This window comes from Trichomycterus rosablanca, chromosome 1 (genome assembly GCF_030014385.1).
Source record: "Trichomycterus rosablanca isolate fTriRos1 chromosome 1, fTriRos1.hap1, whole genome shotgun sequence".
Classification (NCBI taxonomy): Eukaryota; Metazoa; Chordata; class Actinopteri; order Siluriformes; family Trichomycteridae; genus Trichomycterus; species Trichomycterus rosablanca.
The window spans coordinates 65,937,806-65,964,626 of NC_085988.1; the positions used below are offsets into that span (position 1 = coordinate 65,937,806).

At 41.0% G+C, this 26,821-nt stretch overlaps 2 protein-coding genes across 8 annotated transcripts in view; one reads left to right on the forward strand and one right to left on the reverse strand.

Moving 5' to 3' along the window:
- Nucleotides 1-26,821, forward strand: part of erc1b (ELKS/RAB6-interacting/CAST family member 1b) — a 339,387-nt gene that overhangs the window by 188,719 nt on the left and 123,847 nt on the right. Inside the window, exon 16 of one of the 6 annotated variants that reach the window (XM_062995268.1) lies at nucleotides 10,440-10,697. The exons of the other annotated variants lie outside the window; for them this stretch is intronic. Within the exon in view, the coding sequence (XP_062851338.1) occupies nucleotides 10,440-10,563 (124 nt within the window). The 3' untranslated portion in view covers nucleotides 10,564-10,697. Of the gene's footprint in view, nucleotides 1-10,439; nucleotides 10,698-26,821 lie in introns of those variants that run through there. 6 annotated transcript variants of the gene reach the window in all.
- LOC134323868 (sterile alpha motif domain-containing protein 3-like) lies at nucleotides 1,515-5,762 on the reverse strand. 2 transcript variants are annotated; one of them, XR_010014122.1, is made up of 5 exons: nucleotides 5,420-5,762; nucleotides 4,958-5,276; nucleotides 4,711-4,866; nucleotides 4,336-4,408; nucleotides 1,515-2,197 (listed from the first exon to the last, which is right to left on the reverse strand). XR_010014122.1 is itself a non-coding variant. In XM_063005433.1 (4 exons), exons 1-4 carry the CDS (start codon nucleotides 5,683-5,685, stop codon nucleotides 4,403-4,405), a joined length of 747 nt encoding a protein of 248 aa, XP_062861503.1. In that variant the 5' UTR covers nucleotides 5,686-5,762; the 3' UTR covers nucleotides 4,254-4,402. The 2 variants fall into 2 exon arrangements, 1 of the variants encoding a protein (XP_062861503.1); XM_063005433.1 differs by lacking the exon at nucleotides 1,515-2,197 and having other exon boundaries at nucleotides 4,254-4,408.

Below are 26,821 nucleotides of genomic sequence, written 5' to 3' on the forward strand. Positions count from 1 at the left end.
ACCAGTCTTTTGTAATAATTGCTGAATAGCTGTGTTAATGCACGTTTGGCAATCTGGTCCTTTTCCCACCTGGATCAGCATGTAACTCATGTGAACGTTGATTCGTACTGTTCACACTGTAAATATCCGTCATAAAGCATAAAGCAGGCAGCTTTGTACAGGCTTAGAATTAAATCCCAGCTCAGCCTGCAACCAGAAGACTTTTAATTCTAATTCTAATCGTGTCTTTTAATTCTGAACGGCTTGAATAATTCAAACAGCTTCATTTGGAATGAAGAGATGCAATGATGTGTTTATGCTTATTATCATGGCTCTTCAAAAATAGAAAAATTAGTGTTACTTGTATGTGTAGCCTTTGTATAGTGCAGTGTTATAGCAACAGTGTATACAAAGACTGTACACAAACAGAATACACACAGCTGAGCAAAAAACAAAGCCCCAAATAACATGATTTTAACCAGGATGCCACCTTAGGTTATAATCATTAACATTACTATTAACATTATACACAGTGCTCTATAACATCTTATTAACAAAAAAACTTTGTGCTAACAGGGTCTCGGCAGATTTGTATTCTTGGACTGTTGTCTAGTTAAACTAGAGTAGGGTAATGTTTACTGCGGAAGCACTTCTGTAAGTCGCTCTTTTACCCACCGGCAGTCAGGCTTGTTAACAAATATGGGCTTCACATCACCATCTCACCTATGAACCTTGAACCCCTTCCTTGTTTGTCTTTTTGCACAATACACTGCACAATTGCACCTTATAATGACTGCTGCTATTTGCACAAAAATACATTGCATAATTGCACTTTTATATATATATACGTGGGCAGCATGCCGTATGCATCTTATCACCTACACTTTGACGAGTGCAGTGCAGCTCAGCGTTGTGTACGGAGAGACATACACTCACAGAAATATTTAACCCCAACTAATAAGATTTATGTAATTTTATTACATGACAAATTCCCATTTACTTTTTTTAGATAATTTTAACACAAACCTATCAAATAAACCTTACATGATGCATATTCATTTGTGTAATAAAGCCTATTTATTTTTAATGCATAATCCCCAGGTTTATGTATTCAGTCTTAATAAAGTATAATTACTCTAAATTAATAATAACGAGTGTATTTATTTAAAATACATAAAGAATATTGTTTAAATTGCATAATAATCAGGTTCCCTCTACAAAATAAATACCATATATTTATTTGAATTACATGTCATTTATGCTTATGTAATAAACCAAATTAATACAAATGCATTACATTTATGCAATTCCTTTCCATTTAGTACAATCTTAATGATGCAAAACAATCAGACCACCTTGTTGATTCAACAGCTTTATTAACATTAAAGCCTCACAATAAAAATATTGAAAGCATGAAATTAAAATTTAATTTCAGTCATAATAATGTATTTAAATTAAAGACTTGTGTACATTCATAACACGAGTTCCAGTTTGGCAAAATTTTCCTTTAGTTTTAGAGAAAAAAAAAAGGACTACTTGAGTGACCAAAGGCTTTGGTAGGAAATGAAGAACTTTTTTAGTACCTTTTAAAACACTTAACTAGCTCCCATTGAACCTGGAAACAATTCAATAAAAATCTGGCTTGAGCTGAGCCACTACAACACTGCCAGCTAACACTTTAGAAACTACCAATCTGAACCCACCAACACAGCCACACTCACACCCCTGTTAAATGATTCAACACCAGAGAAACAAAAATATCCTTTACAGATACAAATTTATAAAACAGGTAAACTTCAAGAACTAAGGAATAACTTAAACACAAAATTCTGTCGGGGTTGAAGAAAAATAAAGCAGGGACTGTGTAAGTGCATTATTGACAACCAAATCAATGGAGCAATTTGAGTTTTAGTGCCTGTACCTTTGGTGAAAGCTTGGTTGAGTCCAGATCCATTAGGATTTTCTGGTACACCTCGAATGTACGCGTCAGGCTTTTTGGATAGCTTAAGTTAAGTGCATAAATCAGCCCATAAAGCATCACGCATGCATGGCTGACACTCTGCAGGTTATGGAGAACTTCCATGCCTTCCAGCACAACAACAACATCAGCAAAGTGTCCATCACCTGGACCATCAGGACCATGATCTTCTGCTCGGACAGTGTAGATGCCCATGGTCTTCTCTGCAATGTCTGCCTCAGCCTCTCTGGATTCAATGTCCTGGAATATAAAGAACAGAATGGGCTGTGTGACCCTAACCTTGACCACCAAAATCTAAGCAGCTCATCCTTCGGCCAAATGAGTGTTCATTTAAAGATATCTCTTTAAAGCACTGCATATATGCGTTCATGAGAATGAGATGGATTTAAGTTCAAGGTAACAATGACCTTAAGACCTTTGATCACCTCCTAAATGTCTGGAACGAAAGTAAGTCTTGAGGATGCATTTTGTGTTTTTGTTAACATGAGATTATACACAGCCTACTCTCAAAATGTGCACTTTTCTCTATCAAGGTGACAACAACAATTCAAACTCTGACAATTATCTTTCACAATAGTCTTGTTCTCACAAGTTTATGGGTTGATCCACCATTAAGTTTTTGTGCCTCTTTAATACGAAGGGATTTCTGGGGAGACTGCTCTTCTCCCAATGAAGCCTTTGACCTGCCAGAAAAAAAATACAATTAACAAAACACCAACTAAAAATACATATATATATATATATATATATATATATATATATATATATATATATATATATACATATATATAAAAATACAGAACCAGGAACCTAACCCCCTCCCCCCCCCCACACTGATGTTGTTCAGCGTTCAGTGATGTAAATACTTACTAACTGTAAGAGCTAAATGAGAAACTGTTCATTGATGCAGGGAAAATGAATTGAAGGAAAGGAGGCAAACCTCTCCAACCACCTCTCCCTCCTAAGCTCTTGTAGAGGTAAGGTTTACTCCTCTCCTATCCAACCCTCTCCAAACCTTCTCACTCTCTCTCATCTTACCCTCCTTACTGGCATTATAGACTTGATGCACAAGCTCCACTACTTTGACAGGAAGATCTTTATTTCCTGCATATACTATAAGTTTAATTAATTAATCAGGTGTGCAGTACTACTCTTGAATATTGTGCACTTTTCTGCCAAGGTGACAATTAAAAATCTGACATCCTTTAAAGAAGTAGTCTTGTTCTCACATGTTTGAGCTGAGCTTGGGCACCTGATGAATCACTTTAAACAATAAGATAGTACAAAAAATAAAGAGGCAGTCTTCCAGTCAGGAAGTGGTGGAGTGTGTCTGTTAAGTCTAAAGCTGACTCACATTGTGTTTTGCCCAGTTTTGGCTACCTAGTGACAAAACTTGACCTTGTGAAGTAATCGACAGGGGAGGTGCTGGGCAGCATAAAAAAGTGAGCTGTCTTTCATTGGCCTAAGAGAGGACAGTAGGAGTAAGAGGAGGGCTGGAGGGACCTGGAGGGAACCTTCTCTCTCTCCCTTTACCCCTCTCCTGTTGGAAACGGCCCTCTTCAAGTCAATATTCAGCCCCAACAGCAAAAACAATTCATGCTTCCAACTGCACTGCATTATGACTTACCTCTTGACATCCGGCTTTGGTTTTACTGACTGCCTCAGATCCTCAGCTGCCTTTTGACAGAAAAAAACAATTATCCCACAACAGTAAAAAGAGCAGGAGGGAGAGACAAAGAGAGACCAAGAGGAGAGTAGGTGAAGACACAGAGTGTGAGAGGTAGAGAAAGTGAAATGGACAACAGCTAATCAGTCGGTTATAGTTTCAATTAACATGTCCACATACTTGCCATATATTTAAAGAAGACAAAAAGGCTTCCTTCTCTATGATGTTCTCAAGGCGCTGAAGTTCGTAAGCAGACAGTCCAGAAGCATCCTACCCCCCACAAACAAACAGTAGAATCCAACTGATCAGAACAAGGAATCAAAATGACTTGACCTTTGAAAGGCATTTCTTAATACACACTTACAAAACATGCTGCTGGGTCATAAGAACTATGAAGTGCCTTTGTCCTTACCTTGTTATTTTGGCGAGAATTGTCGTCCCCGTTATAGCGAGGGCATTTAGGTGCCAGGATCTGGTCCACTTTATCCTCAGGCTCCTCTGGACCAAGTGGATTTACTTCCTACAAAGTGACAGCACTACCAACATTTGCCTTGTGGGAATTTCTTATTCTAAATAAACAACCCATTGGACTCAATGATGAACTATTGGTGGTCAAGGTCAATGTGTCCTCATCTCATTCTTATGAACGCAACATATCAGGCACATCTGGATGGGAATTACATCTGGCACAAAGGACAGTAGGCTGACATACCACATATTCTTTAACCAGTGTGTCCAGGTCTTCATTGAGGTAGATGCTCAGACAGCTCAGCACACAATCACGCCTGACGTTGATGTCTTCATTCTACAAAAAAAAAAAAAAAAAAAAAAAAAGATTTATGCTTGTCAGTATCAGTCACACTAAAACAGGTGCTGAGGCTAACAAAGTCACTGACATTTCCCTACTTGACCACCTCATCACCTTGCTTTACCCCACTCAGGTAAGACTCACACATGTCTAAGTCCATTTAGTAAACAGTCATTTTGAAAGGGCCAGAAAAACTTTTGAAACATTTAACATAAGAGCTTTTCCATATAGCTGAGTCACACAAACCATATGCTTTTCAGATTAGGGAAAAAAACGTACATTATCCATCTGGGCCATTATGGCGGTGATCTTTCTTCCTGCAACTCCGCCTTTGGCATTAAAAACCTTGATCAGGTTGTCTGTCTGACGGTCCAGTTCTCCGAGGAATTTGGAGGTCAGAGGTACAGTTGTCAGTCGCATGAACTCCAAGTTAATCTGTAAAAGGCAACACAGACAGGATACAGATATTCACAGTTAAAGACGATCATTAATAGACCAAGTTACTACACTTCAGATTCACACTTACCTCACTGACATCAAAGAGTGCTGGCCATCTGTCTCGGAACTCTGGAATCGCTGGCTCCTGGAGAACCTCCTGCCTTCTGATCGAGAAGGTATGCTGCATCATCTTCTTGATCTCAGCCTCATTCTGTTTCTTCTTTTTTAACTCTGTCAGTAGAGCCACCCTTTCCGCCTCCATACTCTCTCTTGTTTCACCTCTGGGTATGTTTGGACAGAAATTAACTTCTGCCTTCCTGGGCTTCTTGATGTTGGCCGCTGGCTTCTCCTGGCCTTTCCGTTTATTCTTCAGAGAGTTGACTGCAACCTCAGGATGTCCAGCTCGGCTGAGAAGAAAGAGTTTTATTTTTAAATTAAATGCAAGTCTATAAATCTGTTGGGCTGACATTTAATATCTTGCACCATATTGTGCTGGCACAAATGTGTTTTAGCAAAAGACAAAATAGAGCCAATTAAATAAAACACATACCTGAGCTTTGATCTGAAGTTCATCATCTTTATTTTCAAGTAGTGCTTCCAACCACAGTAGCCACCACGAGTGCCTTTCTCCAACAGACATGGGTGGGACTGTATCAGAGCCTTGGCCACTTCTTCTAACTGCTCATCCTTTGGATATGCTGTATACTTCATGATTTCTTCAGCTAGGCCCTCAAGAATATCAGAACGTGTTTTTGGGGTAGGAGACAACAAGGTTCCATGGGCATTGAACTCATTATTTCCGGAGTGAAGTATCATCTCAGCACAGTATGAGAAGCGAGGAACAACAAAGACTTTGGGCCAAGAACAGGACCGGGTCTCGGGCGATGACAAGATGATGGTATCACTGCTGGTGTAGGAGTCTGAATCATTTGCTTGATATGATGAGGAGCTGACACTGGAAGGAGTACCTGGGATTGTGGGGCTGGCATCTCTTCTGAGTGGATTAGAGCTGGTTGTCTCAGAAGGAATGTACACAACTTTCACAGTAGCTTTATCTTCAAGTTCTGAAGTTGATGAGAGGTTCATGAACTGATCATCCATTTCTTTGTCTCTGTACTGAAGTCTGAATGGCTCAGTCACTTGGAAGAAAGTCTTGATTTGAAGAGTGAAATCCTCCACAGTGTTTGGTATTCCAGATTCAATGGTTAGTTTTCTTGCATCACCTTCACCTCCAAAGAGGACTCTAAAAGTTACTCGTCCTGCCATCCTGCTTTGCTAATCTAACATGGAGACACAAACAAAGTGGACAGGTATTAGTCTTGTTTATTTAAATACCAAACCACCCAAGCAGAATGCACAAACAGGAGACAGTATTAGCCTATAACTGATGAGTTAATGAAGACACAATGTTAATAAAGGGAGAACAGCTGGTAGAGAGTGGATGAAGTAGGAGAGGATGGAGTAGGAGAGAGAAGACAAGGTTAAGAGATGAAATTATGAGAAAGGTGGCTTGTAGGGAGAAGAATACTAGAGTGAGGTGGGTAATGGCAAAATAGGTGGTCAGTACAGGAGACTAGGACAGCTAGGAGAAGGGTAAGAGATTAGCAAAACAGAGGCTCCCAGAGCAAGGAGGAGGGTGAGAGAGAAGGTCAGTAGTAAGAATGCTAGAAGAGAATTGGATAGTGAGGAGGATGGATGAGGAGTTAAGCAAAGAGATGAAGCCAGGAAAGGTGACAAGTGAAGAGTCAACCCTCCACTTTCTTCTATCCTTCCCACAAACTGTTACAGAAGAATTTTCACAGCATTGGAGCATATGAAAATCATACCTTTGATGACGATGTGTCTCTTCAGGGTCACCATAAGTCTGGATCCGACTGTGTAGGCCACAAGTGGGTAGCAATCTTTTAGCTCCCCGAACTGAACAAGGGCAACCTTTCTAGCTGGTGACAAAGTCAACTGAAAGGCCCTGAAATGATCCTGATACCAAGCAAAATATAAACGAACTATGAAGCTCAACTCATCTCCCACTATACACATTTGTAGAATCTCTGCGAATTCAGGCATTCCAGCAGTTGAATCACATACAACCATCATTCCATGTCTGTAGTTGATCCCCTTAGTCGTGACATTCTTTGTGAGATTAACTTCACTAATGTCTGGATATTTCTGTCTGAGAGCCACTACAACCTCCTTATTCAGTACTTCAATTGGGACTGTGGAGACATTTGTCACTTCCAGATTTGAAGCACTGAGACTAGATGAGTGTAAGTGATAACTGATTAATTGCTGGTGTTTGGTTGCCAGAGTGAGTGCAATGTTCCTGAAATTATTTGTGTGTCTGGCAACTTGTTTAAAAAAACTATGCTTTGCCTCAAATCTTATCGTCCATACACCCACAAGTGGCCCAAAGCACATGATCAAGTGTGGATAGTGCTCAAGATAGTGGTGTTTAGGTTTCAGTGTCTCACCTGGGATAAGCTCACGTAGTCTCTGTCTGTGCTCAGACACTTTGACATCAAGGTAGGCAATTGTCTCTTGGGTATGAACAGGTGCCACAACTAACTCTACGATTTCCTTCAGGTCTAGTATTACTTGCCAAGCAAGCTCACCTTCTGGCACAAGGTCTCCTATCAGAAATGGGAGGAAACGTATAAGGCACCAATTCTCATGGGCGTTGCCACCTACTGTCTTTCTACTGGAATAGTTGTGTGGTATAGGGTGAGGACGATTCTTTTTGTCACTACAATTGAAAGGAAACTTGAGGATACATGTGTTAAGAGACTCAAGACTAAAATACTTTTTGGAAATCAGAATGCTCAAACACAGTGCTAGTTCAAATGGGACAACTCCTTCAAACAAATCATGCACTATATCTGGGGGATAGCCTGTGCTGACGTGAAAATGGCTAAGATGCTCAGTTAAAGGGCAAGCTCGCTTCACTCCAAAGCAACTTGTTTCAGTCTCCTGTGCAGTCTTTAGATGTGCTTCATGTATTTCTTTGGTTCTAAGAGAAAAAGCACCTGAATAAACATCAGTTGACTGGATCTCTTCTTTATGAGCAGTACAAAATCGACAACTATAATGCCCAGAAAAGCTCTCTGTAAAACCAGCCAAAGCATGAGCACCCAAATTGTCAGCAATAACACTGTGCACTGTACCTTTGACAAAAGTCCCAAGCTTTGAAACATAGACACCGTGCTCTTCTAATGTAACAAGATCATGTAATAGTGGCTCCAAAATTTTTCTATATCCATATGTCTTTACATCATTACTCTTGCATAAAACCGCTAAATAAATAGAAGTGAGTGCTGAGTGAGAGCCTGGTCCCAAATTATTGAGAATCCAGTATATGCTGCACAACTTGTGCTTCTTCCGTGATGTGCCCAAAGGATTGCACAATTCAAAGTCATCAATGTATAGGGTTAAACAAATTTTTAACTCATCACCTGACAGAAAAGGGTTTTCTCTGAAGTATACACCATCTCTTATGGAGCAATACTGCTGGTTTTTAAGCTGGTCTGTGCTACTGTCCTGTGTTCTGTGGCTATCAATAACTCTATTAAACACTTCAGGAGAATCAAGTATCTGCTGCAAAGATCGCAGTAATGGGATATATTGAAAGGACCTGCTCTTTTTTTTATCAAGAACAAACTCTACTGGCTCGACAACCTTAAACACTTTTTTATAGTACTCTTTTCTCTTATAAGCTGTTGCAAGGGGGCCATCTTTTCCCAGTGCATTTGACAAAGGATTAGATTTACACAGTGAATCAGCTAAATCCTTAATAACCAAGCTATCAACCTCAAGGTTTTTGTTTTTGAAAAAATCTGATATACTGCTACAAGTTATTGGCACAGACACAGTACTCAGCAAGTAGTGTAGCTCATCAACCAATTCATCTATAGCTGTAGATGGAACATGAAAAATGTTTTCCAACTTCAATAAAACAGAGCCAAGTTTTTTTTCTACAACTTGAGGAAGGTCCTCTGAATCATCAAGATCACTATATGCATCTGCATCTGACAATCTATCATCTATGTCCGCAGTAAACGTGGGCTCTTCATCTGCTGGACTAGACTGAACACTGACTTTAACTACACCTGCTTTAAAATCCTTTAGACTGTGTGGATTATGTTTACGATTTTTATGTGAGTTAAAAGTGCCATATATGTTTGACTGATATGTACATCCCTCAAACATACAAGTTACATTTTCATACTGCCTAAGGTGTTGATTAATATGACTAAAGTATTTCTTCTCTGTTGAAAGTTCTTCACACCTACATGTCTGACATGAAAATGTAATGGACTGAGCACCTGCTGTTTCTAACTTGTGTGTTCTATATATGTGACTCAGAAGTCTCTTCCAGCTTGTGAATTTGCAAGGACAGTCTAGATATACACATGGATATTGGCATGTCCGGCTATGGTGGAAATGTCTTAGCCTAAAATGTTTTAATAACTCATACCTAGTAGATAACGAACTGTCACACAATTTGCAAGGCCACATTTACACAGCATCTGTGAATGAAGACAAAGAACAACAAATCAGTTAGGTTATCTGTAAAATGAGCTGAAAATACATTCAACCTTGTCTGAGATCAGACTGCAAGCCTAATTAGTTTTGTTGTATTGCAAAATCAAATCATTTATACTTTTAACATGCTTACTCTAAACAGTTCAGCTAGATATTGTAAACATTTTTAATATCACATGGACTGTAAATTAATATGAACTACATTTTGATGTGTATATCTTTTAATTTATACTTACTTAATCTATGTTGCCACATGTATGTGAGAAAACAGGACAGGAGACAGAGAAAAATACTACGTACCTGAAAAAAAAATATCAGTAAGAAGAAAAGCAGCATCTAACAGTCAGTCCTGTAATCCAAGCCAGTATTTAAATATAGTACTCTAAAATGCAGTCACCCACCTAACACTAGCTAGCTAATATATTAGAGTCCCCATTCTAATAAAGGCGGGAAAGAGGCTCTCAAGCTAACCTTTAAACAGAGCCTAACTCTTTACAAAATGAATAGGATAAATGTTGTGGACAAAGGGAATGCTATCAGGCTTGCTTAATGTTACCAGTAGTCATTTTATGACTAGTATCAAGCTGTATTAAAAAGTTAGCCAAGATGCTATGTAGCGTATAGGAGACAACAAGGTTCCATGGGCATTGAACTCAATATTTTTGTTCTTCGAGTTTTACGGCAGTTGGCGACCAACTTAAAGGGGCATTACCGCCACCTACTGGCGCAAAACATTGTTCCGTTCACTTCCCATAAATTTTATGAAAACCAAACACATAAATTTTAAATAACAGAATCTTGTTTGTTTTACAGCTTTGATTATTTAAACCATGTTAGTATGTATTAACTAATTACATTCAATATATTTTAGCATTGATTAAATTATGTAGATAATAATTAATTTTAATGCATACATATAAAAAATATGAGTTTTTAAATAAAATCAAATAGATGTAAATGCATAAAAACTAACTCTGCCATGAATCATTTCTGTGAGTGTACCCTGAGAGCACTCTTTTCTCATCTCTGTGCAGGCGCCATCAATCAGCCAGCAGAGGTCATAATTGCACCAGTCATGAGAGAGAGACCCCATCCGGCTTAGTCCCGCCCATATCTGAACAACAGGCCAATCGTTGTTCATGTGGCCACTCAGCCTAGCTGGCAGGCAGAGCTGAGATTCGATACGATGTATTCAAGATCCCAGCTCTGGTTCCAGCGTGGGTCTTTACCACTGCGCCACCTGAGCGGCCCATAATTGCATCTTTACAATGACTGCAGTCCTGCTATTTGTTCTTTTCATTTTGTACTAGTTTTAGCTTTTTTAGTTTGGTTTAGTTTTAGTAGTTAGTTCTAGTTTGTCTTGGTTTCTGTTTTTATTGCTGCATTAGTTTATTTTTATATTTTGTATATAAAAATTTCCTGTCAGTTTTATCCTATTTTACATATGTATATACTCAGAATTGATGTTCAGAGGACGAAGCATGGTAAGAATTTAATTGTACAGTGTAACTGCTGTTTCCACTTTGCACATGACAGTAAAACTTTTGAATCTTGAAGAGCGTCTGCTAAATGCCAAAAATGTGCATGTAATGTAATGTAATGTGCACTGGTGGCTCACTCACTACCTCTGGGATCCAGGGTTCGAATCCTCAGCAGTGCAAAAAGCCAGAGAGGTGTCTACATACAGACATGATTGGCTATGTCAAGCTGGGGGTTGGCCAAAGCCTCGCAATGGATTGGATTCCTGTTATTCTGTGGAAGCCGGACCCACCAAGATTCTAACCAGGATTAAGCAGTGGTAAACATGACAACATGATTCATTTTGTTTACCTGAGCACCTTGTTTAGTTCTTCAATTGTATGTAAATAGAGTGAACTGATGTCCATGATGTGTCACCACTGTTAGCGGATGTCTTTTTATTTTACTTGCAGAAACTGATGTCCATATTACATTACTAGAGTAAATGCATCCATAGTAGGTTGCAAGTGTTACTTGTGTAAACAGATGTTCAGAGTATGGTAATCATTTTGAGTAAAATCTCCATTACCAGTGTAAAGAACTGTTTGCAGTACATTACTGGCATCCACAGATGAAGTACTTCACTAGTGTAAACAATTGGCCATGCTACATCACTAGTAACTATTAGAATAGGTGTTATCAGTGTGCTACTTCTGTAAGCAGGTGTATGTAGTATGTTACTAGAATGCCTCTGTTTGTCATATATACATATACACATGTACAGTATAATGAAATTCTTTTTTCTGCATATCCCAGCTTGTTTGGAAGCTGGGGTCAGAGCGCAGGGTCAGCCATTGTGCAGTGCCCCTGGAGCTGAGAGGGTTAAGGGCCTTGCTCAACAGAGCTGGGATTCAAACTCTCAACCTTTTAATTGATAGCCCAAAGCTCTGCCCTTTAGGCTACTTTCTTTCCCATGCCAGCTTCCTTATTATTTCTCTACAAGCAGTACTTCACAGATGCCCCTTTTAACCACTCATTTCCCCTTATAGACCTATCAGCACAGTCCTGAATACATCCAGGCCTCTGTCTGCACGTCAGGTTCATCATTTCCAGCCTTTGTCTCATCTAGTCCATGTGCATGCATTGAGTCAGACTGGCAGATCTTGTTCTCTGTGTTTATTTAGTTTCTTTTAAAGCAGATGGCAAAGCTCACATCAATCGATCGTCTGCTTTAGAAGTTGACGCCCGTCAGTAAAGTGCATTCACCAAGAGATTAAATCTTTAGTTTTGTATACTGCATTTTCTTACATGTTTGTATTATTGAAGTGAGTAGACTGATGTGAAACAGTAAACTAATTGCTCATTTCTCCCCAGTAATTGCTGATGTAGAGGATTTGTTTGCGGACTGTTGAGCGACTGCATGTGATATGTGTGTTTTGGCTGTAGGCCTGACTTGGCATTGAGTTAAAAGTGTGCATTTGAGTACACATGATCAAAGATCTCATTGAGTCCGTGAGTACTTAGAGTAGCTGTATGAATGTTCAAGTGTGTCCTTAGAGTTATGTAAACCTGGTTAAAGCGTCAGAAGTGCTTTAATGAGTTGTTTAAAACAACAGGAAAACAGAACTGTGAAAGATTTCTGTCTGTCCAACAAGAAGGTGGGTGGTAGGGTTTCCCATGTTTCAATTCCAAAAGGGTAAAAGCAGTGAAATGTTTAGTCACAAAATATATCTTTATTTTTTAAGTGTTAACTGAACAATAACATAGTAATTAGAGTAAAATAGGCTTTTAAATGAAATTTACTGTAGTAAATATTAAACTGTGACACATACAAGTCATCTTGTATATGTCACAGTTTAGCAAAATGCTAAAACTGAAGTGTGGATCGGCTTTCCAGAAGGGGGCATTGCGCCAGTCTGTCCACACCTTGACTCTAGACCCTGCTCTGGAGTCGAAGTCAGAGCAGCTCCTCCTAATCCAGCTTCTGCATATAATACTTCTGGAGCAATGGAACAAAATTATTGTGTGGAACCTTATAAAGCCACACAAAAAAGCACAAATGCTTGTATAATGTATATAAGATGGTCTAGACAGGTAAATAGGTAAATGGATGGATGGATATATAGATAGATAAGTGGATATGTAAGTAAATAAGTAGATGGATGGATGGATGGATGGATGGGTAAATAAGTAAATAGATGGATGGAGTGATAGATGGATAGGTAAATGGATGGATGGATGGATAGATGGATAGATGGATGGATAGGTAAATAAGTAGATGGATGGATGGATGGATGGATAGGTAAATAAGTAAATGAATGGATTGATAGCTTGATAGGTAAATAAGTGGATGTATGGATGAGTGGATGGATGGATGGATGGATGGATGGATAAGTAAATAAGTAAGTAGATGGGCGGATGGATGGATGGATGGATGAATAGGTAAATAAGTAAATAGATGGATGGATAGATAGATGAATAGGTAAATAAGTGGATGGATGGATGGATGGATATGTAAAGGGGTGGCTGGATGGATGGATGGATGGATGGATGGATGGATGGATGGATGGATGGATAGATAGATAGATAGATAGATAGGTAGATAGGTAGGTAGGTAGGTAGGTAGGTAGGTAGGTAGGTAGGTGGACAGATGGATAAATAGATGAATAGGTAAATAGGTGGATGGATGGATGTCTTAAAAAACAAAGAACCTTCTCGGACTATTGCTTCCAGATAGTCCTTACAGAATGAAACTTCAGCAGTGTAGATTCTAGTTGTTAGTTAAATACAGCACATTTAATTATGACGACCCATTGTAGATAAATTTACAGAATGATTTGCACCCAAGACTGTTGACTCGCGGCCCTCTGTGGAATGATCAATCTGGACTGGGAGGATCTGGTTCTCTCCCACCATCCCCGGTGTAGGAGAGCACACTTTGATCAGATACGCTTTGCCTCTGCGTAGCTTTTCTCTGACTGATTTCCTTCTGTTTGAGGAGCCGAACACTCCCCTCCCTCCCTGGCTGTCTGCTTTCTATGTTTGGCTCGGGGAATACCTGTGCAGTTGAGTGTGGTCCATGGAAAAGTCGGTCTGTCTGTTCTAGTCAGAATTTTGATGAAGGGCTGGATTGGAACTCTTGAGCTATGGCATTGAACATCCATCATTTGCTTCCCTCTATGTAACCCTCTTTTTTGGCTTTGCATAGTTTTTTATTCCCTCATAGCTTTCCACAATGTTTTGTATATCTCTCAATTTAATCCCTTTTATCTCTTGGTCACACCTCCCAGTTTTCTTTTGCTCTGGCTTCACCATTCTGATTCCCTTTTGTCTCTTACACTCTTTGTTCTTTTATTCTTTGGCTGCAGTCCTATTCGCTTTGCTAACCTTCTCTTAGCAAGGAAGACTGGCTCCTACTAAGCATGTGTGAATTGGGACATGCATGTACTTAAAGATCCAATTTTCCACCGTGCTGTCTCCACGGCACGTCTGGCGTGTATTTTTCCCAGCTCACGATCCCTGACTATGTGAACACATGTCGCCTACAAAGACGAGGCATGTCGCTCCTCTGTCTTGCCAAGCCTTTCATCCCTCCACCTCATCATCTGATAAGCCCCAGCTAAGCGGGAGTGAACAGGGTTCAGACTGTGTGTGTATGTATGAACTGTGAGTTTTATCCAGTCTAAAGGCTCAATCTGACTAAAGACTCACCAGATGAGTGAATAGCTGTTCCTACAGTCTTTATTAAGCCTTGTGCTGTCTCACATGGTTTCTAAATGACAGAGTTGTTCCTGCACACTTCACAACTCAATTACACATATGTTATAAAACAGTTGTAGCCTAGTGGTTAAGGTATTGGACTAGTAATCATAAGGTTGCTGCCAGGTTGTCACTGTTGGGCCCTTGAGCAAGGTTGTTAACCCCCAATTGCTTAGACAGTATACTGTATATAAGTCGCTTTGGATAAAAAGCATCTGCTAAATGCTGAAAATGTAAATGTAACATGAGCATTTTAAATAGATCATTAACAAGTGAATCTTTAAAGAAATTCGTCTGACCGGTCGCCCTTCTTTCATTGTTCCAATGTCTAGTTCAGATGCCTGCATTCACATTGTAGGTGCTTTCGACAGTGGACAAGAATTAGCATGGGCATGTTGACTGCACACCAAAGTGCCAAAACCGCATATGACGCTGCCTCAGCTGGCAAACTCAAAAGCTGTGTCTCAAACCTGAGACTACTTACAGTGGGGTCAAAAAGTATTTAGTCAGCCACTGATTGTGCAGGTTCTCCTACTTAGAAAGATGAGAGAGGTCTGTAATTTTCATCATAGGTACACTTCAACTATGAGAGACAAAATGAGAAAAAAAATCCAGGAAATCACATTGTAGGATTTTTAAAGAATTTATTTGTAAATTATGGTGGAAAATAAGTATTTGGTCAATAACAAACAAGCAAGATTTCTGGCTCTCACAGACCTGTAACTTCTTCTTGAAGAAGCTCTTCTGTCCTCCACTCGTTACCTGTATTAATGGCACCTGTTTGACCTCGTTATCTGTATAAAAGACACCTGTCCACAGCCTCAAACAGTCAGACTCCAAACTCAACCATGGCCAAGACCAAAGAGCTGTCAAAGGACACCAGGAAGAAAATTGTAGACCTGCACCAGGCTGGGAAGAGTGAATCTACAATAGGCAAGCAGGTTGGTGTGAATAAATCAACTGTGGGAGCAATTGTAAGAAAATGGAAGACATACAAGACCATTGATAATCTCCCTTGGGGTCAAGATCTCATCCTGTGGGGTCAAAATGATCATGAGAACGGTGAGCAAAAATCCCAGAACTACACGGAGGGACCTGATAAATGACCTGCAGAGAGCTGGGACCAAAGTAACAAAGGCTACCATCAGTAACACACTACGCCGAGAGGGACTCAAATCCTGCAGTGCCAGGCGTGTCCCCCTGCTTAAGCCAGTACATGTCCAGGCCCGTCTGAAGTTTGCCAGAGAGCATATGGATGATCCAGAAGAGGATTGGGAGAATATCATGTGGTCAGATGAAACCAAAATGGAACTTTTTGGTAAAAACTCAACTCGTCGTGTTTGGAGGAAGAAGAAGAACCCAAGAACACCATACCTACTGTGAAGCATGGGGGTGGAAACATCATGCTTTGGGGCTGTTTTTCTGCAAAGGGGACAGGACGACTGATCCGTGTTAAGGGAAGAATAAACGGGGCCATGTATCGTGAGATTTTAAGGCAAAACCTCCTTCCATCAGTGAGAGCATTGAAGATGGAACGTGGCTGGGTCTTCCAGCATGACAATGATCCCAAACACACCGCTCGGGCAACGAAGGAGTGGCTCCGTAAAAAGCATTTCAAGGTCCTGGAGTGGCCTAGCCAGTCTCCAGACCTCAACCCCATAGACAATTTGTGGAGTCCGTGTTGCCCAGCGACAGCCCCAAAACATCACTGCTCTAGAGGAGATCTGCATGGAGGAATGGGCCAAAATACCAGCTACAGTGTGTGCAAACCTGGTGAAGACTTACAGGAAACGTTTGACCTCTGTCATTGCCAACAAAGGTTATGTTACAAAGTATTGAGTTGAACTTTTGTTATTGACCAAATACTTATTTTCCACCATAATTTACAAATAAATTCTTTAAAAATCCTACAATGTGATTTCCTGGATTTTTTTTTCTCATTTTGTCTCTCATAGTTGAAGTGTACCTATGATGAAAATTACAGACCTCTCTCATCTTTCTAAGTAGGAGAACCTGCACAATTAGTGGCTGACTAAATACTTTTTGGCCCCACTGTAGGTTACTATTGGTTAAGTAATTATCTAATCACTATTAATTTAATAGAACAGGGCCTCATTTTTTGCTAAATCACCATCCCACTCGGGACAAAGATTTTTCTCTAAAGTCCTTAGAGCAGGGTTTCTCAAAGCCTGGGTCACGACCCGTGGGTGGGTCGCAAGCCAAAAAGTTGGTTGCAGAGGAAAAAATAATAATTTAATATGAATACCGTTATTGTCATTGTACAAGTACAATATACTGTATATATATATATATATATATATATATATATATATATACACTGTATATATATATATATATATATATATATACTGTATATATATATATATATACAGTGTATCACAAAAGTGAGTACACCCCTCACATTTCTGCAAATATTTCATTATATCTTTTCATGGGACAACACTATAGACATGAAACTTGGATATAACTTAGAGTAGTCAGTGTACAGCTTGTATAGCAGTGTAGATTTACTGTCTTCTGAAAATAACTCAACACACAGCCATTAATGTCTAAATAGCTGGCAACATAAGTGAGTACACCCCACAGTGAACATGTCCAAATTGTGCCCAAATGTGTCGTTGTCCCTCCCTGGTGTCATGTGTCAAGGTCCCAGGTGTAAATGGGGAGCAGGGCTGTTAAATTTGGTGTTTTGGGTACAATTCTCTCATACTGGCCACTGGATATTCAACATGGCACCTCATGGCAAAGAACTCTCTGAGGATGTGAGAAATAGAATTGTTGCTCTCCACAAAGATGGCCTGGGCTATAAGAAGATTGCTAACACCCTGAAACTGAGCTACAGCATGGTGGCCAAGGTCATACAGCAGTTTTCCAGGACAGGTTCCACTCGGAACAGGCTTTGCCAGGGTCGACCATAGAAGTTGAGTCCACGTGTTCGGCGTCATATCCAGAGGTTGGCTTTAAAAAATAGACACATGAGTGCTGCCAGCATTGCTGCAGAGGTTGAAGACGTGGGAGGTCAGCCTGTCAGTGCTCAGACCATACGCCGCACACTGCATCAACTCGGTCTGCATGGTCGTCATCCCAGAAGGAAGCTGACGCACAAGAAAGCCCGCAAACAGTTTGCTGAAGACAAGCAGTCCAAGAACATGGATTACTGGAATGCCCTGTGGTCTGACGAGACCAAGATAAACTTGTTTGGCTCAGATGGTGTCCAGCATGTGTGGCGGCGCCCTGGTGAGAAGTACCAAGACAACTGTATCTTGCCTACAGTCAAGCATGGTGGTGGTAGCATCATGGTCTTGGGCTGCATGAGTGTTGCTGGCACTGGGGAGCTGCAGTTCATTGAGGGAAACATGAATTCCAACATGTACTGTGACATTCTAAAACAGAGCATGATCCCCTCCCTTCGAAAACTGGGCCTCATGGCAGTTTTCCAACAGGATAACGACCCCAAACACAACCTCCAAGATGACAACTGCCTTGCTGAGGAAGCTGAAGGTAAAGGTGATGGACTAAACCCAATTGAGCACCTGTGGCGCATCCTCAAGTGGAAGGTGGAGGAGTTCAAGGTGTCGAACATCCACCAGCTCCGTGATGTCATCATGGAGGAGTGGAAGAGTATTCCAGTAGCAACCTGTGCAGATCTGGTGAATTCCATGCCCAGGAGGGTTAAGGCAGTGCTGGATAATAATGGTGGTCACACAAAATATTGACACTTTGGGCACAATTTGGACATGTTCACTGTGGGGTGTACTCACTTATGTTGCCAGCCATTTAGACATTAATGGCTGTGTGTTGAGTTATTTTCAGAAGACAGTAAATCTACACTGCTATACAAGTTGTACACTGACTACTCTAAGTTATATCCAAGTTTTATTTCTATAGTGTTGTCCCATGAAAAGATATAATAAAATATTTGCAGAAATGTGAGGGGTGTACTCACTTTTGTGATACACTGTATATATATAAAATGAACTTATACATGAACACCCCCTTGTGGAGGCTTTACGTTACATCATGTAAACTACAGTGGGACCAGATTGCCACCATTTTTATTAAGTAAGTATAATTCATTTTGTGTTTTCTTTTAATGCATTGTTTGTGTTGCCTGGGTCACAGTAAAAATCATGGACAAATTGTGGGTCGCTTGGAAAAAACCCTGCATTGGTCATTGGACTCATTGTTGAGTCCTGCTATCCAAAATAGGGATATTGGGTGCAGGATGGGACATTTGGAGCCCTGCTCCAGGCACATTACACTGCCCGATGATTTCAATGATAAGGCAATGACTGGTTTATTGGCAGCTATTAAGTTATAGGGTAGACCCAGTGGTTATATAAATGATTAGCTGAGAAATATCTGAAACTAGAACTGGACGTCTTAATACCACCAAACTCTTCAAATCAACCACTCCCAACAGGAGCATCCAAAAAAAGAGGCCAATTTTTAATGCCTGTTCCATCTGTATGGTTGACTGAATATAACCTGTATAATTTCTTAATAAGACTGCAGATAATTACGATGCGCATAGTAAACAGCCGCCAACAAATGTACGTGAGCTGCCTGATCCTGGACTCTGCAAGCCTGCCATGACGGCTACTTTAATCTGTATGGTTTTGTGACTTCATTCTTCAGAGATGCTCATCAGTCTTACTTAAAATGAGCTATGATCCATTATGTAGTTCCTATCAGTTGGTTGTAAGCCAGCAATAAGCAACAGCCAACAAGTATGCGAGGGAAAAGTCTGAGGAAGATGCATTAAACAGTACATGAATATCGGCTAGAATAATGTTTGAGTGCTGCTTAGTTGTGTCCTGCATACTACCATACTGGCTAGTATGTAAAATTACTAGGTGCACTGATTAATTTCTATTTAAATTCTGAAGTTACATCCAAATGGGTCCGGGTCCTTTCTGTGTGGATGTTCTCCCCGTGTCTGTGTGGGTTTACTCCGGGTGCTCCGGTTTCCTCCCAGTCCAAAGACATGCAAGTGAGGTGAATTGGAGATACTAAATTGTCCATGACTGTGTTTGATATAACCTTGTGAACTGATGAACCTTGTGTAATGAGTAACTACCGTTCCTGTCATGAATGTAACCAAAGTGTAAAACATGACGTTAAAATCCTAATAAACAAACAAACAAACATCCAAATGGAATGAGCTGGGTGCTAATATGCCTAATATGCAGCAGAAAGTATGAGCTTGACATACACAATTAGACTTGTCTGAGGGAGGAAAGATCAGATAGGGTGCCTCCTTATTGCCATTGTAGTTGCAACTCCTGCTGTCTGGTCGAGACTCCAGATCAGTTAGTTGAGTTACACCCAGGGCATAGCGTAACTCTCTGTAATTAGTTCGACTTCATGTGACAGTGGTAGCCCAGTGGGTAGGGCTTTGTGCTGTCAACTGAAAGGTTGAGAATTTGAATCGCAGCTCTTGCAAACAAGCTGGCAAATGTGAAGAAAGAATTTCATTGTACTGTACACCTGTATATGTATATATGACAAATAAAGGCTCTCTTCATGTGAGAATCCTCTGCTGGCTGGGTTAAAGAAGTGTCCAGCCATGGCACATATAATAGAAAAAGCAAGTGCTAGTCTGCAGCTTTCCCTGGCCTGCGTGGGGATGGTGCAAGCAGCAAATGACTTAAAGTGAGGAATCGAGTCCTCGCTACAACTCATAGAGTCATGAGTATGTAACAGTAGTGGATTTTTGTTGTGGTTTCTGTGTAGTTTAAGCAGAAGCTGGGTTGTTTTATTTGCTCTATGTGAATCTCATTAGAAGAGGAAGTGATATCAGTCAGGCACACACTCATAGGCGTATGGAAGGAGGTTTCCTGCGGTTTAGTCACCGTCCCCTCCGGACCACATTCTTCATTCTGTGTGGTCTCATAAAATGTGTTAAAGCCATCCCCTGTGGTGGCTGAATTTTCTCCTCTTTCTCATTTGTTCTTTCACATTTCTGTATTCGAGCGATTGTGTGTACTGCTGTTTGTTACAGTAGGAGAAAACAAGTAGTAGAACACTTTCATTTATTGTGCTGCTAATGCATATATTCAGTGCATATACAGTGTATCACAAAAGTGAGTACACCCCTCACATTTCTGCAGATATTTAAGTATATCTTTTCATGGGACAACACTGACAAAATGACACTTTGACACAATGAAAAGTAGTCTGTGTGCAGCTTATATAACAGTGTAAATTTATTCTTCCCTCAAAATAACTCAATATACAGCCATTAATCTCTAAACCACCGGCAACAAAAGTGAGTACACCCCTTAGTGAAAGTTCCCGAAGTGTCAATATTTTGTGTGGCCACCATTATTTCCCAGAACTGCCTTAACTCTCCTGGGCATGGAGTTTACCAGAGCTTCACAGGTTGCCACTGGAATGCTTTTCCACTCCTCCATGACGACATCACGGAGCTGGCGGATATTCGAGACTTTGCGCTCCCCCACCTTCCGCTTGAGGATGCCCCAAAGATGTTCTATTGGGTTTAGGTCTGGAGACATGCTTGGCCAGTCCATCACCTTTACCCTCAGCCTCTTCAATAAAGCAGTGGTCGTCTTAGAGGTGTGTTTGGGGTCATTATCATGCTGGAACACTGCCCTGCGACCCAGTTTCCGGAGGGAGGGGATCATGCTCTGCTTCAGTATTTCACAGTACATATTGGAGTTCATGTGTCCCTCAATGAAATGTAACTCCCCAACACCTGCTGCACTCATGCAGCCCCAGACCATGGCATTCCCACCACCATGCTTGACTGTAGGCATGACACACTTATCTTTGTACTCCTCACCTGATTGCCGCCACACATGCTTGAGACCATCTGAACCAAACAAATTAATCTTGGTCTCATCAGACCATAGGACATGGTTCCAGTAATCCATGTCCTTTGTTGACATGTCTTCAGCAAACTGTTTGCGGGCTTTCTTGTGTAGAGACTTCAGAAGAAGCTTCCTTCTGGGGTGACAGCCATGCAGACCAATTTGATGTAGTGTGCGGCGTATGGTCTGAGCACTGACAGGCTGACCCCCCACCTTTTCAATCTCTGCAGCAATGCTGACAGCACTCCTGCGCCTATCTTTCAAAGACAGCAGTTGGATGTGACGCTGAGCTCGTGCACTCAGCTTCTTTGGACGACCAACGCGAGGTCTGTTCTGAGTGGACCCTGCTCTTTTAAAACGCTGGATGATCTTGGCCACTGTGCTGCAGCTCAGTTTCAGGGTGTTGGCAATCTTCTTGTAGCCTTGGCCATCTTCATGTAGTGCAACAATTCGTCTTTTAAGATCCTCAGAGAGTTCTTTGCCATGAGGTGCCATGTTGGAACTTTCAGTGACCAGTATGAGAGAGTGTGAGAGCTGTACTACTAAATTGAACACACCTGCTCCCTATGCACACCTGAGACCTAGTAACACTAACAAATCACATGACATTTTGGAGGGAAAATGACAAGCAGTGTTCAATTTGGACATTTAGGGGTGTAGTCTCTTAGGGGTGTACTCACTTTTGTTGCCGGTGGTTTGGACATTATTGGCTGTATATTGAGTTATTTTGAGGGAAGAATAAATTTACACTGTTATATAAGCTGCACACAGACTACTTTTCATTGTGTCAAAGTGTCATTTTGTCAGTGTTGTCCCATGAAAAGATATACTTAAATATCTGCAGAAATGTGAGGGGTGTACTCACTTTTGTGATACACTGTATATACACCATTCAACCATAACATTAAAACCACCTCCTTGTTTTTACACTTACTGTCCATTTTATCAGCTCCACTTACCATATAGAAGCACTTTGTAGTTCTATAGTTACTGACTGTAGTCCATCTGTTTCTCTACATACCTTTTCATGCTGTTCTTCAATGGTCAGGACCACCACAGAGCAGGTATTATTTGGGTGGTGGATCATTCTCAGTACTGTAGTGACACTGACATGGTGGTGGTGTGTTAGTGTGTGTTGTGCTGGTATGAGTGGATCAGACACAGCAACGCTGATGGAGTTTTTAAACACCTCACTGTCACTGCTGTACTGAGAATAGTCCACCAACCAAAAATATCCAGCCAACAGCGCCCCATGGGCAGCGCCTGTGACCTTACATCTACAAGGTGGACCAACTAGGTAAGAGTGTCTAATAGAGTGGACAGTGAGTGGACATGGTATTTAAAAACTCCAGCAGCGCTGCTGTGTCTGATCCACTTATACCAGCACAACACACACTAACACACCACCACCATGTCAGTGTCACTGCAGTACTGGAGAATGATCCACCACCTAAATAATACCTGCTCTGTGGTGGTCCTGGGAGAGTCCTGACCATTGAAGAACAAGAAAGGGGGCTAACAAAGCATGCAGAGAAACAGATGGACTACAGTCAGTAATTGTAGAACTACAAAGTGCTTCTATATGGTAAGTGGAGCTGATAAAATGGACAGTGAGTGTAGAAACAAGAAGGTGGTTTTAATGTTATGGCTGATCAGTATAACATGATTATATGCACTGGCAGCACAAGAAATAAAAAAAAAAGTGTCGACCTGCTCTGTGCTCTGTGTAAGGCTCAGTAAAGTGCTGTACTTTTTACTCTTTCACTTCTTTTCAAAAGCAATTTTTGTGAGAACCGGCACTCTGAGGAACAGAACCTACCCACAGTGCCCCCTTTCCCCTCTTTGTCCCTTACCTCCTAGCACTTCTTGTAGCACTCAAACTAAATCATTTATGGGGTGTTCTTAGATGCCTGACCTATTTCCTGACTTCCACACACTGCCACCTGAGCTTTTATTGTCCCAGTCCCTGGAACGTTTTGAACAAGAAGCACTCCTGAAAGCTTTTAGTGGGGTGCCAGTCTGAGATAATTGGGCTAATTGTAAGCTTTGAACATGGGTAGTTACTTGCTGAGAGTACTTTTCCCAAACTTATCACCTACAGTCCTCCCAGTATCAAACACTGCTTTTTCTTGTTATCTCTGTGGCATGTTTTGAGTGTGTGTGCGTGTGTGAGGTTTGTAAAGAAAATGATTGACACACCAACCATGGCGGTGTGTTGCCTCAGCCTGAGGTTGTCCATATCTAGACAGGAAATGGCTCTCACAGAATCAGGCGATGGGATCTAGCTTGTTAAATTCCTCACTATTACTGCAGTATATACTCTCTCCTGCTCTCACCCTATATCTTTCTACTTGGTTTTCTTTTTTCTTAGTTTTTTCTGACAGGAACTCCGACACTTTGATTGACGTGTACCGTGGTTACAGTGCGCTCGGGCCTCATGGCACCCGGAGCCGTCATGCCGTGCCGGGCGCTCAGCCCCTCTGGCAGATTAGCATCGCAGAGAGAGAGCGAGATAGTTGATGAGAAAGGGGGGAGTGAGGGAAATGTGGAAAAGATTAGCAGTCATGGTGAGAGGGAGGGAAGTTGATAAGTGTTGTCTGTCTTGTCATCCAACACTGCTGCAACGCAGGGACACAGTGAAAGCTGTTCATTCTCTCTCTCACTCGTCCTCTCTCACTCTCTCTGACTCTCTTTCATCTCTAGCCCTGGGATAATGTTCATCCTCAGCTTCTACTGACAACTCATCCACTTACCGCTCATCCGAGTGACTCTTGAGATGAGACTCCTGATCCTTAACACAAGCTAACAAAGGCTAGCCAGAGTTCTCATCGTCCCCTACTGATTTTATCCTCTCAGACATGCTTAGTGGCTTATTTTTACAATACAATGTCTTATAGGTCAAAAAAACCTTGAATTTCTAAGATTTTATTAGTAGAGGGGCAGCACTGTGGCTCGGTGTGTAGCACTGTTGCCTCATAGCAAGAAGGTCCTGGGTTCCTCCCAAAAAAACAAATAAAAAATTAGAATAATTAATAGAAGCATAACTGACCAGCTGTTAAACTTGACCACTTTTGTTTTAATGTGATGTTGCTTTAATTTTTTTGCTCCATTCACAAAGCTGGGCCCTAGGTGGCAGCATTTCTAATTGTTCTAATAATTGAGGGACACTCTATGTTTCCTGTATTCCTTTACCACTTTACTGGCACCTTAACTAAACTGTAGGCAGCTCCCCATAGTGCCTTCTTTCTCGGGCATGGCTAATTGTGTCTGTAATGCACCTGACCAGGTCAGTTGCACCAGTTGGACTTGAACTTGTGTCTCCACATTGGCAGGAATTAAAACATTTATTAGGGATGTAACGATGCACCACAAGACAGTTAAAAATGGTTAAAAATGTGTAGCGATTCAAATCGGTTTACATGTACAGTATAATGAATCGATATTCACTTTAAACAGCAGAGGGCACTGGCGCTATTCACCTCACCTGGGTGACGTCACTACAGGGTTGCCAGGTTCAGAATTTTCCATTCAAATTTATTTATGTAAGGATACTTAATTTATTTGTATTATTCATTTATTTATTTAATGTGGGATTTGTTTTTAAATTTTATTTCAGGTTTTTTTTTACACAAAAAGGGAAATGTGCAGCATTGTTTTGCATAGTTTGTACCTACCTCAGAAATAAAAGGGCATTCATTATTTAGATAAATAAAAGATAAGCACAAATACAGTATTTTATTTTATTTTTTTAAAGAGAAAGAATGAAAGGAAAGTTTGTCATCATTTGTCTTCAATTTGTTTAAAAAATCGGGAAAAAATTGTATCATGAACCCAGTACTGTGAATCGCATTGCATCGTGGGTAGAGTGTATCATTACATCCCTAATTTTAATAGATCTTTTCTGAATGTCACTGCACTGACATTTACTTTTGCAGCATTTAGCAGACGCTTTTATCCAAAGTGGCTTACAGTTATCAATGAATACAATGCAAGCAATTGGCAAAGGGCCTTGCTCAGGGGCCCGACAGTGGCAACTTGGCGATGGTGGGGCTTGAACCAGCAACCTCATGATTAGCTACCACTGAGCTACCACTGTCCAATCTGCATACCAAATTTTTTTTTTTTTTTTTTAATAAGTGCAACGTCCCAAACGCATAATACATAACTAGGTTTACTCAAAATATTAATGACCATATTGGTTCTGCACCAACCTGACACAGAGCTGTTTATCTAACCGTGCTTACACTTATTACACACAATGGAACATCAGTACAGTGTTTAATCTTTTCATGTCCTTATGTGGGCTGTCGAGGAGCTATCTAATCTCCTTCAGCTCTTAAGGCCTGTGAGTGAGGGTTTTTGAACTCCGGATGACTGGGTCGTGACGGCTGTCCGTACACGGGGATGTTTGTTGAAGGGAATGCGCTAGGGAACAGCTGAGAGGGCTGTTTGACTGGCATTGATAGATGAGCGTCTGTTTCTTTCTTCCGTGCCTCTGCACGATTGATTCCTGACTCCATCCAAACAGTTATCGCTACGGCTTTCCGTCTTCCGCCGACTCGCACTCTCTCCGTGATTCTGTTTGTCTTCTCATCTGTTCTCATCTCTAAAACATGCAGATTTTTCAGCTTCCCCTCCCTTTTTCAAACATCAGCGCAAAGCAGAAACAGGTGTCTCTCAGATCTAAACTGGTGAGTAAGGGCTGCATGAAGGAGGGAAGAAAAGAAAGTGAGTAAGGGGAGAAGTTTTGAAGGCAAACCGAGACACCGATTATGCAGCGCTATGAGCGTCAGGCTCAATCGGACAGATGTGTTATTTCGGGGGGGGGGGGGAGAGAATGTTATGCCTGTGTGAGAGAGTGCAGGCATCTCAACAATAGGAGGTGACACCCAGGTGATTAGGAAGCATTACGGCTAGCTGGAGGGTTTCGGGATGGGTTTCGTGAGGCGCCTCATTAATCTCTGTCTGTCATAGACTCTCTAACCCCTTCTCCAGCCCTTCACTCTACGCTTTGTCTTCCCATTATACTCCGTAGAAGACTCGTATTGTTTTTCTTCCTAATGTTAGAGACTTCCACACACTCTTTATAAAGAAGAAAGAAAGTCATAAACAGTCTCTGCTCCTCTCTCTCTCTCTCTCTCTCTCTCTCTCTCTCTCTCTCTCTCTCTCTCTCTCTCTCTCTGTCCACTAGGGGCACTAAGGGCCTACATTTAACAACCAAAAAAAAGGGAAATCACAAATGGATTTGGGTTTGCCCTGTAGAGTGTAGGCAAGTTTTTTTGTGTTCTTTCCCCAGTTGAATTTTTACATTAAACAATTATTAGCTATGAAAAATATTAGTTAAG